At 35.9% G+C, this 14,799-nt stretch overlaps 1 protein-coding gene across 2 annotated transcripts in view; it reads right to left on the bottom strand.

Moving 5' to 3' along the window:
* Positions 1-14,799, bottom strand: part of EXOC6 (exocyst complex component 6) — a 216,824-nt gene that overhangs the window by 28,533 nt on the left and 173,492 nt on the right. For both annotated transcript variants that reach the window (XM_046027815.1, XM_046027816.1), the window contains exon 20: positions 10,808-10,881. In XM_046027815.1, the coding sequence (XP_045883771.1) occupies positions 10,808-10,881 (74 nt within the window). The remainder of the gene's footprint in view (positions 1-10,807; positions 10,882-14,799) is intronic.

The raw sequence follows: 14,799 nt of genomic DNA, 5'->3' as shown, positions 1-14,799 counted from the left end.
CTACCCAGGATTCCCAAAAACGTATTCTTTAAATTATGTCAGATCAAAGAAGCAATAGAAGGTAAAGAATATTTTTAGTCGTAAAACCCCTCCCTTGCCTGCCAGGGAGGGCTTCATGTCAGGCAAAAAAATGTCAGCTGAACAAAGTGGATTTTGTTCCCTACCCTTTCTCTTTTTGTAACTAACTATAGGTGCTTACAGCTAAGTTAATGTATAAAATAAACCATCTGGGCAAAAAATTTCTTTAAGTTCTAAAGGACTTAGAACTTTTTTCATCATATTTTTAGTATCACTAAATAGTAATAGTATTTTCTTTGTGGCAGTTTTGGCTTTGTTTTAATGTTCTTATTATGGCAATTGTTAGATTTTTTTTTTTTTAAGATTTCATTTATTTGACAGAGATCACAAGTAGGCAGAGAGGCAGGCAGAGAGAGAGGAAGAGAAGCAGGCTCCCTGCTAAAATTTACATATTGAGGAAATCCTACATACACATCCCTGCAGGGCTCGATCCCAGGACCCTGGGATCATGACCTGAGCTGAAGGCAGAGGTTTTAATCCACTGAGCCACCCAGGCGCTCCTAGATTTTCTATCTTAAGGAAAGGTGCAATTAACCTAAAAAAAGTCACTTTAATTACATTTCCTTTTTACTACTAAGAGACATTCTTTACAACAAAATATAGAGTTTGATTATTTTATCAAAATATCACCTTATCAAAAGATCTCTCCAAATTTTTCCCATCTTACTTATAGTGTATTAAAGAAAAAAAAAGCAGCAAGTATTTCCTTTATTTTCATCCAAGTATGTATACTGTGGCTCAGTAACAATAGTCTTGATAATTCACTATCGAGTGTGACAACTGTTAGAATCTGAACTCCACATGAGCTGGTATTTAATTTCCACTTAAATCTTTTCATTCTTCACAAGCCATCTTGTGTTATTGCTTCATGCTTCTTAAAAACAAATTCTTCTCTATGAATGAATGACTGGTTTGCTACATCTAAGCAGCATTAATCCTCTGGTAATTATTACCCTTCCTAAAATCCTCCAAATTTTTTTTTAAAAGTTCAACAAATTATTGTTGAAAACTTACTACTTTCCATTTTTTAATCATTTACATTTTAATATGTAAATTTCATCTATCTACTGAAAGACTTCTCTATTTTTTATCACAGCCTTCTGTTTCAACCAGATAGTTCTAGGAATCTATAGATTAAAGTAATGCAACAGTGGTCCAGGTAATTTAGTGTTAAACTGTGTGCGGTAGAACATTGTTTTGCAAGACAGTAAGGGATTTTCATTTCTGAAAATTCTTCAGTACTCAAACAGTTTGGGGGAAGAAGGGAATACACCTTTACTCTAAGACTTCTCAAAGCCTTTAATGTGCTAATGAAATTTTGAACTTACAGGAGAGGGACAAAATGTGTAGGATTTCCTCAATTTATTTGACCATCATCTACTTTCTTCATGACTCACTATTCCAAACAATATTTATTTAAAGCTCCTTTATTTAATTCTGTTTATATTTGGTCATTGCCAATCACTTAAGTGTATATTGCCTTTGTCTAAATTCCTGCAATTATCCTGTCCAGAATATTTTTTTCCCATAAAAGAATAAACAGTTGGTTTTGGAGCAGTAACAGTATTTCTTAGAAATAACCTATATGACTATTTGAGTATTCCTAATGATGGCTGAGATAAATCAAGAAATGTTTGTTATACTTTCACTTGAGAAAGCACAGAAATGTGTCATGCATTTTTAGAAATACTCATCAAAAAACTGAAATAGAAAAATAAAATTTATTGGGGCACCTGGGTGGCTCAGTGGGTTAAACCTCTGCCTTCGGCTCAGGTCATGATCTCAGGGTCCTGGGATCGAGCCCCACATCGGGCTCTCTGCTCAGCTGGGAGCCTGCTTCCCCTCTCTCTCTGCCTGCCTCTCTGCCTACTTGTGATCTCTCTCTGTGTGTCTAATAAATAAATGAAATCTTTAAAAAAAAAGTGACAAAACCACCTTTAAAAAAAAAAAAAAGAAAATTTATTGCTTTTAAAGGATGTTTGTTTATATAGAATGTGAATTTACATGGAATATCTCAATTCCTAAGAAAGGTGTTTCTGTACTCCAAAAAAATGCCTTTGAGTATAGCTAAAAAAATTTGTATTCACTTATTCAACACTTGTTAATTGTTGACTGTATACTAAGAATAGCATATAGCTATAGCTATGGCAAATACCATACATACCGTATAGGAGTGAACAAAGAGTGCATGATTCTTGTCCTCATGGGCTCGTAATTCAGCTTTTTTCTCTTATATTGCCCATATTGCTATGAATACTTATTCTAGAATTGTTTTGTTTTTAAAAATACCTTTGAGGGACGTCTGGGTGGCTCAGTTGGTTAGGCGGGTGCCTTCAGCTCAGGTCATGATCCCAGCGTCCTGGGATGGAGTCCCACATGGGGCTCCTTGCTCGGCAGGGAGCCTGCTTCTCCCTCTGCCTCTGCCTGCCACTCTGTCTGCCTGTGCTTGCTCTCTCGTGCTCTCTCTTTCTCTCTCTGACAAATAAATAAATAAAATCTTTAAAAATAAAATAAATAAATAAATAAAATAAAAATACCCTTGATGTGGTTAAAACTAAACCTCAAACCTACAACTAATTTGCTAATGAGGAATGTTATGTGAAATATAAGCATACAGCTAACTGGAAGGCAACAGAAACCACATTACTTGTATATTAGAAGCATGTATCATTTATGACTCACAGTATTGTGTTTTACAATTAAATTACTTCACATTAAATGCAATTTCAAAAATTGGTGCTGGGTCAATTAGGTAACTATACGGAACAAAAGGAATCTTGAACCTCCACTCTACACCATGCACAAAAATCAATTCCAGATGGACTCTAAACCTAAATATGATAAAACAATAAAACTTTTAGAAGAAAACATAGAAAAATATCTTTATAATTTCAGGATCGGGCAAAGACTGCTTAAACAGGACATTAACAAGAACTAACCATAAAGGGATAAGGCGGATTTCATTAAAAGCATGAGCTTCTATTCATCAAATGACACAACTAAGAGTAAACAGACAAGTCGCAGAGTAGGAGAAAATACTTGCAATACATATATTTGACAGAGGATTCACATTCAGAGCATACAAAGAACCCCTACAAATCAGTAAGAAGTAGATAACAGAAAAAATGGTAAAACAAAAACAAAAACAAACAAAAAAACCCCAAAACCCCTGCACAGGTTATTCGCAAAAGAGGATATTCAAATGGACAATAACATATGAAAAGGGATTCAATTTTTAAGTCAAATAAAAAAGTGCAGATTAAAACCACAATATAAAACTACTGTACACCCACTGGAAGGGCTAAAAAGGAAGAGACAGATAATACCAAGAGATGACAAAGCAACAAAAATTCTTCTACATGGCTGGCTGAAGCATAAACTTGTACTCTTGTTGTGGAAAACTGCTTCACAGTATCTATTATAACTGACCATATGCATACCCCCTGACTTAGCAATTCCATTCCTAGGTAGACATCTAAACAGAAATGTGTGCATATGTTCATCAAATGATACGCAAACAAATGTTCATGTTAGCACAATTTGTAACAGTAAAATTGGAGTCAACTCATATGTCTTATCAATAGTAGAAGGTATAAAATATGGTATATTTGTATAATGCAGACTATACAGCAAAGGGAATGAAGGAACCACAAATACATGTAACAACATGGATAAATTTCACAAACATATTGAGCTAAAGAAGGTAGAACCTTCTTCATAAAAATTAATACAATATGGGGCACCTGAATGGCTCAGTCATTAAGCATCTGCCTTCGGTTCAGGTCATGATCCCAGCATCCTGGGATCGAGCCCCCATCGGGCTCCCTGATCAGCAAAAAACCGCTTCTGCCTCTTCCATTCCCCCTGCTTGTGTTCCCTTTCTCGCTGTTCCTCTCTGTCAAATAAGTAAGTAAAATCTTTTAAAAAAATTAATACCACATGATTTCATGTATACAAAGTTTAAAATCTGGCTGAATTTATGTGTGGTGTTAGAGGTTGTGACAGTGGTTATCCTTTGAGAGGGAGAAGGGTAATGGCTGAAAGAACAGTAAGGGGTAAGATCTCTTTTGAGGTACTTACTAGTCAAGTTTTCTTTCTTGATTTGGGTATTACAGAGTGAATTCATGCTATGAAAACCAGCAACCATACAGCTAAGAATTGCCTGAATGCATGTTATACTTCAACAAAGCACCTATTTGAAAAGTGGTATAAGATCCAAATATATTTTGCACAATTCAAATTCTCTACACATAGTTCAGAGGAATGATCATTCCTCTTTCCCCTAGTTTGCCAAAAATCAAATACTTGAAAACAAGATCTGGGGCACCTGCCTGGCTCAGTCGGTAGAACACGTGACTCTTGATCTCACGGTCATAAGTTTAAGCCCCACATGGGCATAAAGCCTACTTAAAAAAAAAAAAAAAAGAAGAAAGGAAGGAAGGAAGGGAGGGAAAGGAAAGGAAGAAAGGAAGGAAGAAAGAAAGAATAAGATCTAATCCTAGATAAGGAAAGGAATATTATGAGGTCATTTTCATGGCACAGGACTGTAACAGGAAGAAAAAAAATGTATACCTGACTCAAATCTAGGTTAATAGGAACCACATATTTCATTTTCCTCTAAGGCTTCAGGCTATATATTCCCGGGTTTCTTTTTTCTTTTTTTAAGATTTTATTTATTTATTTGACAGAGAGAGATTAAAAGCAGGCTCCCTGCTGAGCAGAGAGCCAGATGTGGGGCTCAATCCCAGGACCCTGAGCCACCCGGGTGTCCCTATTCCCAGGTTTTTAAAAGGCTCTTCCTATCACAAGGTATCTGATCCATCACTAGAATTGGAATTCTCTGCTCTGTAATTGTGTCTAAATCACCATGCAATACTCAAGGCAGTCTTAACAGCCCCAAAACACAGTGGTCTAACCCAAATATCACCCTTACACAAATGCAGTCTACGAATCCCCAGCAAATTGTCGGTTTATTTGGAGGTTAACTAAAACTACCAGATCTTTTTCATATTGTAAGTCAGATTTCCTACATCTTGTATTTTTTTTAATTAAATTAAGAAATATTAAATACAGGGGGTGCCTGCATGGCTCAGTTGGAAGAGCATGTAACTCCTGAGTTTGAGCCCCATGTTGGGTGCAGAAATTACTCACAAAAAAAGTTTAAAAAAATTAAATCTAACATTTAATATTTTCCTTGCTAAACCTAACTCTGTTGGCTTTCACTTACCACTAATAGCATGTTGATTCTATAGGTAATTCTCTTAGCTTTGTCATCTATACATATAATTCATATTTCTTCTAGGTATTTATTATCCAAGTCATTATTTTCAAAGTATGCTGATTCCAGACTATATAAGATAGATATCTAGAAGGTGATGCCAGAGTCTTGAAGCATTTCCCAAAGTATGTTTCTTATAATACATCCCAGAATTAGTGAGGGATCATCACATCTGTGATGAGTTTGGGAAATGCTAGATCACCAAAGAATTTCTCAGTCCTTGCAATTCTAATGCACATGGTTTAAGTCTCTAAGAGGGAATTAGAGTATAAAGTGTTTCCCAAACCTGTCTGACTTAGAAAAAAACTTTAAAGAAATCTTTTCTCATCTTGAGAAATGACTGTTCCTGGAAAGACACTTTGAGAAATACTGCTCTGGAGTGATAATGAAACAACAGCCAACTTCTGTGGGCAAATAATTTTTTATTCTCTTTTTTAAAGTAGGTTCCTTGCCCAATGTGGGGCTTGAACTCATGACCCTGATATCAAGATTTACATGCTCTACCAACTGAGCCAGCCAGGTGTCCCAAGAGACTGTTTTATTAGCCTCAAATCCACCTAACTGCATTATGATCCAATCTACCTAAACTTCTTCATATTGTCAAAAGATTATCAAGGTATTGTCAAACGTAGCAATGATATATCTTACCAGTCTAACTTATCACAAAGTGAAACAGAAAGAGGTAAAGAGGCTTTAGTATTAGGATTAGTAAGCGATGGATGCTCAACCTACTCTAAGAATTATGTTCAGTAAGAAGCTATAAAAGTGAGATATATATTTTGAGGTTTCCCATAACATTGGCTTTATCTTAAAAATTTTGGTGATTAAAACTAATCTTCAGTTATACAAAAACTAAAATTTGGTTATATGGAACATCTCATTTTCTAGTGATATTTAGTGAAATATTTCTGTGTATTAAGAATGAGTTATATGGGTGCCTGGGTGGCTCAGGTGGTTAAGCATCTGTTTTCAGCTCAGGTCATGATCCAGGGGTCCTGGGATTAAGGCCCATATCAGGCTCCCTGTTCAGCGGGGAGCCTGCTTCTCCCTTTCCCTCCCCTGACCTGTGCTCTCTCTAATAAATAAGCAAAATCTTAAAAAAAAAAAAAAAAAAAAGAATGAGTTATAGGGGCACCAGGCTGGCATGTGACTCTTGATCCTGGGGTCATGAGTTCAAGCCCCATGTTGGGTGTAAGCTTACTTTAAAAAAATGAGTTATAAAAAATTATCACTCAATTCTGTATACTGTATAAAGAGTATTATAATAAAAATAGTTTGAAATATTTATGGTTTTCATAACTTGTCAAGAGAATTTTACATATTCATCTGAAATCCATTTGAAAGATTACATTTAACAAAATAGTCTTTGTAAAAGAAAATAGACACATATAAGTATAACAAGGTCCTTCTTTCAGGGAATTAATTTCAGAACTAGGGGTAAGAGGGTGATAGGGTGTACTTATAAAAAAAGTTTACACATACAAATCATATTAAAACAGCACACTTAAAATTGAGACAGTATATTCATATAAGGCAGTACCAGCACCACTAGTCCTCTGCATTGTCTGTGGAGTAGTAGACCTTACAATGTTGTTGAGATAACTGGCTTCCATTAGCAAGCATGTGATTGGCAGGATGATAAAGTCTTTTTCACTCACAGGTCAGCTATTTCCTTTTCTTTAAAAGAGGGCAAGTCTGATGATCCATCTTTTAGCTACAGTCTCTCATTGAATCCCAATTCTCTTGCCTTCAGCTTTGATATGGTTCTAACTTTCCTCTTGTATCAGCTCATACTTGTCATCAACTCCTCTATTCAGAACAGCAAATATTAGGAGTTTGACCTCAGGGCAAAGTCCGGGTGGGCAGGTAAAATTTGACCACTGGACCTACTTCCTAATCTTTCATACCCAGCAATTCATGAAGCAGTATCAAATTCAAACTAAAAAACAGAAGCATGACCCCTTATAAGTACTATGAAAAGGGCTCTTTTGCCTTTCTAAGTATACTTGAAAAGAACTGTCAGCCACCCTATTAAGACAGAAATGGATCACAGACTAGAAAAAAAAGAAGGAAAAGTGCAGAAACCCAACTGAAATGTAAATAAAAGTGTTAGCACCCTCTTTATGTTTGGTGATACAGTACTTGATATAAAAATATTAAAATAATATTCTATGAAAGGTCTTTATGAAGTCAGGAACATTAAAACACTACTGAAACTTGAAAGGCATCTTTATTTAAATAACACTGACATCTGATACAAAAAACTTCGATCACCACATATGAGACTTTAAAGACTAATTTTATTTTCAGTCAATTCCCATACTTGGCATTTCACCACTTAACTGTTTATAAATTAATTTGAGAAACAAATGTATGTGAAAAATAATTATCTTTCTCAAGTTATTAAATCCAAGCCTCTAAAATCATAAAATTCCAGTATGTCTCAGTGGTCCAGCAGCTAAAGACAAGAATTAGTTGCATCTTCTTGTTTCAGAATGCCAAGTGTACAAAAATAGAGTATGATTAAATTTTAACAATATTTAGGAAAAATTATTTTAAGCCTCCTTTTCAAACTAGAATAATTAATACATTAAAAATTAGCTCATTAAAATTTATCCACTAGTAACTTGTACTGAACACTAAATACCATACTTTAAAACTGTGTTTTTTATTAAATAGGTATTTCTACGTAAATCTTTTAACAGTTCTACATGTGTCAGAATAGATTTCAGAATTCTAAATATTTCTAACAGATTTTCTTGTATCCACTTAGAAGTTTCTTTAAAAAATTATCCCGATGAGGAAAAGCCAACCAAGACTTAATGCCTGCAAGAGCACATGCTGCAAAGTAAATTCAACAAAAAAGACTTGAGATATTTATTAATATTTGTTGGTGTGCCTAAATAACAGTTCCTAGTGAGGAAATGCTTTACATATGCTTGTAAAGAGGCCTTTTTTGGTGTCAAATGATTATTGTCTTTGAAGGAAGAAAGTACTTGGGATCAGTTTTAATCTGCATTGAACTAACCACCTATTTAAACGAACAAATCAAAGAACAGAATCTTTCACAGTTTCAAATGTGGTCCTATTCACAATCCTACAATGTGATCACAAACTATTTAATACTATACAAATTCACACAATTCATATAAAACATAATAAATTTCAAGTTTTCTGTGAAGAGATTATTTATATATAATAGGAGATACCCTCAAATTACATACACTTTGGCTTAGAGAACATACTCATGTTCTTGTAACAGGGAAACCTACCCCAGTAAGTGCCTATAACCCAACTGAGAAATGAACATATGACTAAGCTTATAACCAGTCTGCTAAAGGACTCCATCTGCTGTATTAGATAATCTTTTCCAGGGCAGTAAGTTTGCAACAGAGAGAAATCCTAAAGCAAATAGATCTACCTTCTATAGAAAGAATATCTTTAGGTAAACTGGAATAAAAGTTCAGAGTCCACCTTCTTAATTTTCTACTATCTTCTCCAACTTAGTAATGGTAATCATTCTCAGATCTAGGTCATCCATAACATTGTTTCTGGTTTGGCATAATACATGAGCACTGATTTCAAAGAGAAATAAATATTAATATATCTTATGTGCTCAGTGCTTTACAGATAAAAAACTGGGAAGTAGGACTACTTTTTTTGTTTCCTTCTAAACCTGACTTGAAGATATACCATTTACATCCACATGATTCACTGTCCTGTAAGTATTCTTGCAGAGTTCATGGGGGTTTTGTTTCTTTAGAAGAGTTTTAAGCTCCTCAAGAACAAAACTCTCTTTTACATTACTTTTGTGTCTATTTCAACTATATCAGCCCTCTCTAAATAATCAGTACATAGTAGTTCATACATATTTATAGAACACTGGTTTAATTAAAGCAAAAACAACTGTATTCTCAAACGCTTACTAAAATCAGAACTCCTTCACTACTCAAACTGGGCCTGCCACAAACATCACTGTGGTGGTCTATTTATTTACATCAATGGTGAAGCCCCATCTTCAGTCATCTCCATCCCCAAAGAGGATGGGACCATTAACAGACTGATACCACAATGGTTTTGTTGTTGCTGTTGTTGTTTTAAGATTTTATTTTTAAGTAATCTCTACACACCCAACATGGGACTCGAACTCACAACCTGGAAATCAAGAGTCAGATGTTCCACAGAAGGAATCAGCCAGGTACTCCCACAATGGCTTTGTTCTAATTCCATCTCCATTTGGTTCTTCTTGCCAAGGGCAGCAGCCATCTTGTTGTCAAGTCTAAACCCCTGAGCCCTCTACCTTGATCTTCCCCTCCTCCATACCCTTGTGCCTCCCAGCTCTATTAAGCTCCTTAATCCTAGAATTAAGAAAGAAATAGAGGCGGAAGAAAGAGGTAGAAAACGAATAAGAAAAAAATATGGGGGAGATGGAAAAGGGTAGGAAGTTTTTCAAAGACTAGTAAAATGATAAAAAAAGATTAAAAAATTATCCTATTTATTACTCTACTTAGAGTTACATGACCAGTAAAGCATTATATAAATTTATAATTACCTTTCTAAAAGTAGTTTTGGGGGTGCCTGGGTGGCTCAGTCGGTTTAGCATCTGCCTTTGGCTCAGGTCATGATCCCAGCGTCCTGGGATGGAGCCCTGCATTGCACTCCCTAAGCTCAGTGGAGAGCATGTTTCTTCCTCTCCCACTCCCCCTGCTTGTGTTCCCTCTCTCACTGTCTCTCTCTGTCAAATAAATAAATAAAATCTTAAAAAATAATAATTAAAAAAATAAAAGTAATTGTCCTTTTTTGTGGAGGCATTCAGAAAATTTTTAAAGATTTTATGTATTTATTTGACAGAGAGAGAGAGAGTACAGAAGCACACAAGCAGTAGAATGGCAGACAGAGGAAGAGGAAGAAGCAAGCTCCCTTCTGAGCAAGGAGCCCAATGTGGGGCTCAGTTCCAGGACCCTGGGATCATGACCTGAGCTGAAGGCAGACCTCCACCCAACTGAGCAACCCAAGAGCCCCCAGAAAATTTACTGAAAAAAGCATTCTTTACCACAGTTTTAAGCAAGAGGCTCCTTTCTAGATTGTAATAATTTACATTTAACTTGGGTCCTGACACTATTTATACCACCAATTTTCATAATAGGACCATGAAATCATTAAGAAATAACTCAAACTTCAAGTGTCATTAAACCAAAGTATGAAGTTATTTAGTCATGTGCTTAGCAGGTAATGAATAAGTTAAATATTCACCAATAAAAGTGTTCCATAAGGTTGAAACACCAAATAGATATACCAGTTCAGAGAGAAGGGCCAAACATATAGTTATAAAAGAAGCACTTCTACAAAGATTGTTTCAAGGCGAACAAGCATTCCTGTAGCATTAAAAAAAAAAAGGCAGCGGTAGAAAGCAAAAAAAAAAAAAAAGAGATCTACATTATTATATCTTACTTGTCTGAGGTCAATGAATGCTAGCTGCAGGGTATCCCCCTGGAATCCTGGCACAGGCTCAGAGCTGGCAAACACTATTTAAAAAAACAACAACAACACAAGAATAAAAACAAGATTGCAAAATACATAAGGATTTAACCACTAAATTAATTTCTACTCATTACAAATGTATTATAATATTTATATGTAACCATTTCAAATGAAGACTATTTATGACCTTCAATTTTCACTACTGAGAATGTTCTCCACACCCATTACCACAAGTATTTTAATAATTTTAAACTTCTAATCTACCATTTAATCACTGTAATCCTTAATTACAATAAATTCAGAATGGTTATCCCACATAAAGTTCAAGAGTAATAATATACTTCAATCAAGAAAAGTTTTCTGACTCTTATTTAGCCTTAGGTGAATGATTATAGAAGCATTTTGAAACTGTACCAATTCCATGGCTGTCAACATATTTCAAAATTTCTCCTTTGTTACAGAACATGCTTATAAAAATCCTACCTCTAGCTAAAAGCAATAATGGCCAGACACATTAAAAAGTCAGCCTTACATGCAGACAACGGGTAAAGTGTGTTCTAAGTAGCAAAATGAGGATGATGCAGGAATGTCTGTTCATGTCTTCTAGTAATTTTTTTTCCCCATAAAGGAATCTCACCTCTTTAAAAACTAAAGAAATATTTAAGACAAGATTGAAAAATATTTCAAAAGATTTCTTTTCTTTTCTTTTTTTAAAGATTATTTATTTTAGAGAAGGGGGAAGGGGCAGAGGAAGAGGGAGAAACTCTAAGCAGACTCCATGCTAAGCACAGAGCTGGACTCGGGGATGGATCTCACAACCGGGAGCTCACAACCTGAGCGGAAAGGAAGAGTCAGAGGCTTAACCAACTGTGCCACACTAGGTGCCCCTCGAAAAACTTTTTCCTATGATTTTCTTGTACTTAAAAATTTATAATACTAGTAACATAGCTTGTTTAGTTAAGTTGAAGACGATTCCAATAGGAGTTATTTTGAAGACAAAAGACTTTAGAGTCATAAAAAGGACCTATCACTCTATATGAGAACACCTGCAAGCATTCCATGTTTTCCCTCAAAACATTACAGATTTTCCATTTATAAATTTATCTAAGCCAGTATTTTAAAAGCCATTTAAATTTGCACCCTATATATACAGCTCTCAGAATAACAAAAATAACTCTCAGTTTAGTGCATTATGTGTGAAATACAGATTAGAAAGGCAGAATCATATATTTAATTTTCAATACATGAAAGTCTCGCATAGTTTAAATTTAGCTGGCATTTTTAGGAAATGAAGATGTCAAAAGTTTTTGTTGCTGTTGTTTTAAAGATTTGATTTATTTATTTGACAGAGAGAGATCACAAGTAGGAAGAGAGAGAGAGCGAGGAGGAAGCAGGCTCCCTGCCGAGCAGAGAGCCTGATGCGGGACTCGATTCCCAGGACCCTGAGATCATGATCTGAGCCGAAGGCAGAGGCTTAACCCACTGAGCCACCCAGGCACCCAAAATTTTTGTTGTTTTAATACAATGTTAATTTTTTAAATTTAAGCATTTTTGATGGAATTTTAAACTGTGACATGATACTTCCTTTTTTAAAAACCTTTTTTGAGTATTCTAAATATTATTTAAATGTTTCTTAATTCTCTGGATTACTGTTAAGAATGCTTTTTATTCCATACAATACAATAAATTCTGAGGACTGCCATGTTATTAGGGTCCCCCTTTAAATAGAATGCTGTGCTGTTTGAGTTATGTCTAGCTCTTATAATTTTTCTTTCTCTCCTGCAGTTTTTTTTTTTTAAAGATTTTATTTATTTATTTGACAGAGAGAGAGATCACAAGTAGGCAGAGAGGCAGGCAGATAGAGAGAGAGGAGGAAGCAGGTTCCCTGCTGAGCAGAGAGCCCGATGCGGGGCTTGATCCCAGGACTCTGGGATCATGACCTGAGCCGAAGGCAGAGGCTTAACCCACTGAGCAACCCAGGAGCCCCCTCTCCTGCAGTTTTAACATAAATTCTTACTCTCTGCTCTCTCATTCATCTTATTAATATGCTGTCTTTAATAGTTTTTTTAATAGTCTTTTTAAAAAATTTATTTATTTATTTGGCAGAGAGAGAGAGACACAGCGAGAGAGGGACTACAAGGCAGGGGAGTGAGAGAGGGAGAAGCAGGCTTCCGGCTGAGCAGGGAGCCCAGTGCGGGGCTCAATCCCAGGAACCCAGCATCATGCCCCGAGCTGAAGGTAGACACTTAACAACTGAGCCACCCAGGTGCCCCTGCCTTTAATAGTCCTGAGCTGGTCAGTCAGCTAATTGACTATTAGAACTGTGTCTAAAATAAGAGCAAATACAGCCTGAGCAAGGGACTCTCCCACAAATAAGGTGAATGGATTCTATATATGCTTTTGAGTATATGTGCTTTTCAAGTTGCAATAACCTTTCTGTTAGTCAGAGGCACACCATTTTTTCCCCTTTACTTTTTGATTCTCTGCTATGTACTACAGACATAGTTATGGTCATGAGATACATGACCACATGCACTTTTCTCAGGCCTGCTTTTCCAGAAAACTAAGTTTATTGAGCAAATCTAGCCTGCTTTTCATTATCTAGTATAATTCACTCACATCATTGTCTTTTCATACAATGAAAAGTGGCATGCTTTCATACTGTGGTGACCCCCATCAGGTCCCATGGTTAGGGTTAGGGTGACCCCCTAACCATGTCCCAAATAACTGAGTTGTCTTTCTCTAGTACCAACAGGACTTAATTAAAAAATAATAAGCAAAACTACAATTACCTATTAAAAGTAAAGGTGTTTTTTTATTTTAAAAAGTAGTTTTCTTAACACCACCTAGCATGTTGTTGGCTTTCAACAAGCATGTTGGCTTTCGCCAGTCTCAGGCTACTGTTCCCAAGCAACAGTTAACTATGAATCCCTAGTGGTCTCTAATCAAGACTGTAAATGTTGGCTCAGCTTCTACCACCTCAACATATACATATACATACACAGAAAATAAATACCTCCAGGGCGCCTGGGTGGCTCAGTGGGTTGGGCCTCTGCCTTCAGCCCAGGTCATGATCTCAGGGTCCTGGGACTGAACCCCGCATCAGGCTCTCTGCTCAGTGGGGAGCCTGCTTCCCTCTCTCTGCCTGCCTCTCTGCCTACTTGTGATCTCTCTCTGTGTCAAATAAGTAAATAAATAAAGTCTTAAAAAGAAAAGAAATACTTCCTCTAACACAGGGAGACTTACTTTATATATCAGGCATAAAAAATAAGTTCAATTTTGATTACATTTAGAATCATTATCTACTTTATCTCCCAGAATTTTCCTATACTGAAAATAATGGGTCGTTTTCTTTTCTCTCAGTTCCTGTTTAAGGTACTATAGTTTAAGCTCCATTTCTTGGTATTAAGCCAAAGAGTTTAGTGTCGAAATTATAATAGGCCCACAAATTTATATACTACTTTATAGTTTACAAAGCAGTTTCTCACACACCACCTACTTTGATCATCACAATAACTTATTTTAGTAACAGGACATGCAGACAATGGAGCATAAAATCTTAGCAGCTAGAAGAGACACTCCCTTTGAAATACCTCCACCAGGCCCCTGAAGGCTTGGCGTGAAAGTCCCTTAGTCCTTCATTCTACAAATTAGGAAAATTAAAAGTGAAATGATTTGCCCAGGATCACATAGCTAATTCAGGTCTCCTAGCATTCAATCCATTGATCCAGAATCTGCATTAGTATTTACCTTTCACCTTTTATCCTTCTCTCAGAGGAAACTAACCAATATGGAAGTGCAACTCTCTAGTTCATAGCTCTGGGGGCTTTTTCTCAAATGTTTCTTAGGGATAGGAGACAATTTAGCAATCTGAAAATCATCTGCCACAGAGGGCATTTCTAATTATATGCTATTCAATTTCCTCAATGGCTTCATATTTTTTTTTCTTTATGTCTTTAAAC

This window comes from Meles meles, chromosome 13 (genome assembly GCF_922984935.1).
Source record: "Meles meles chromosome 13, mMelMel3.1 paternal haplotype, whole genome shotgun sequence".
In the NCBI taxonomy this organism is placed as follows: Eukaryota; Metazoa; Chordata; class Mammalia; order Carnivora; family Mustelidae; genus Meles; species Meles meles.
Note: the sequence above shows the minus strand (reverse complement) of the source record. Positions and strands in the feature narration are given on the sequence as shown.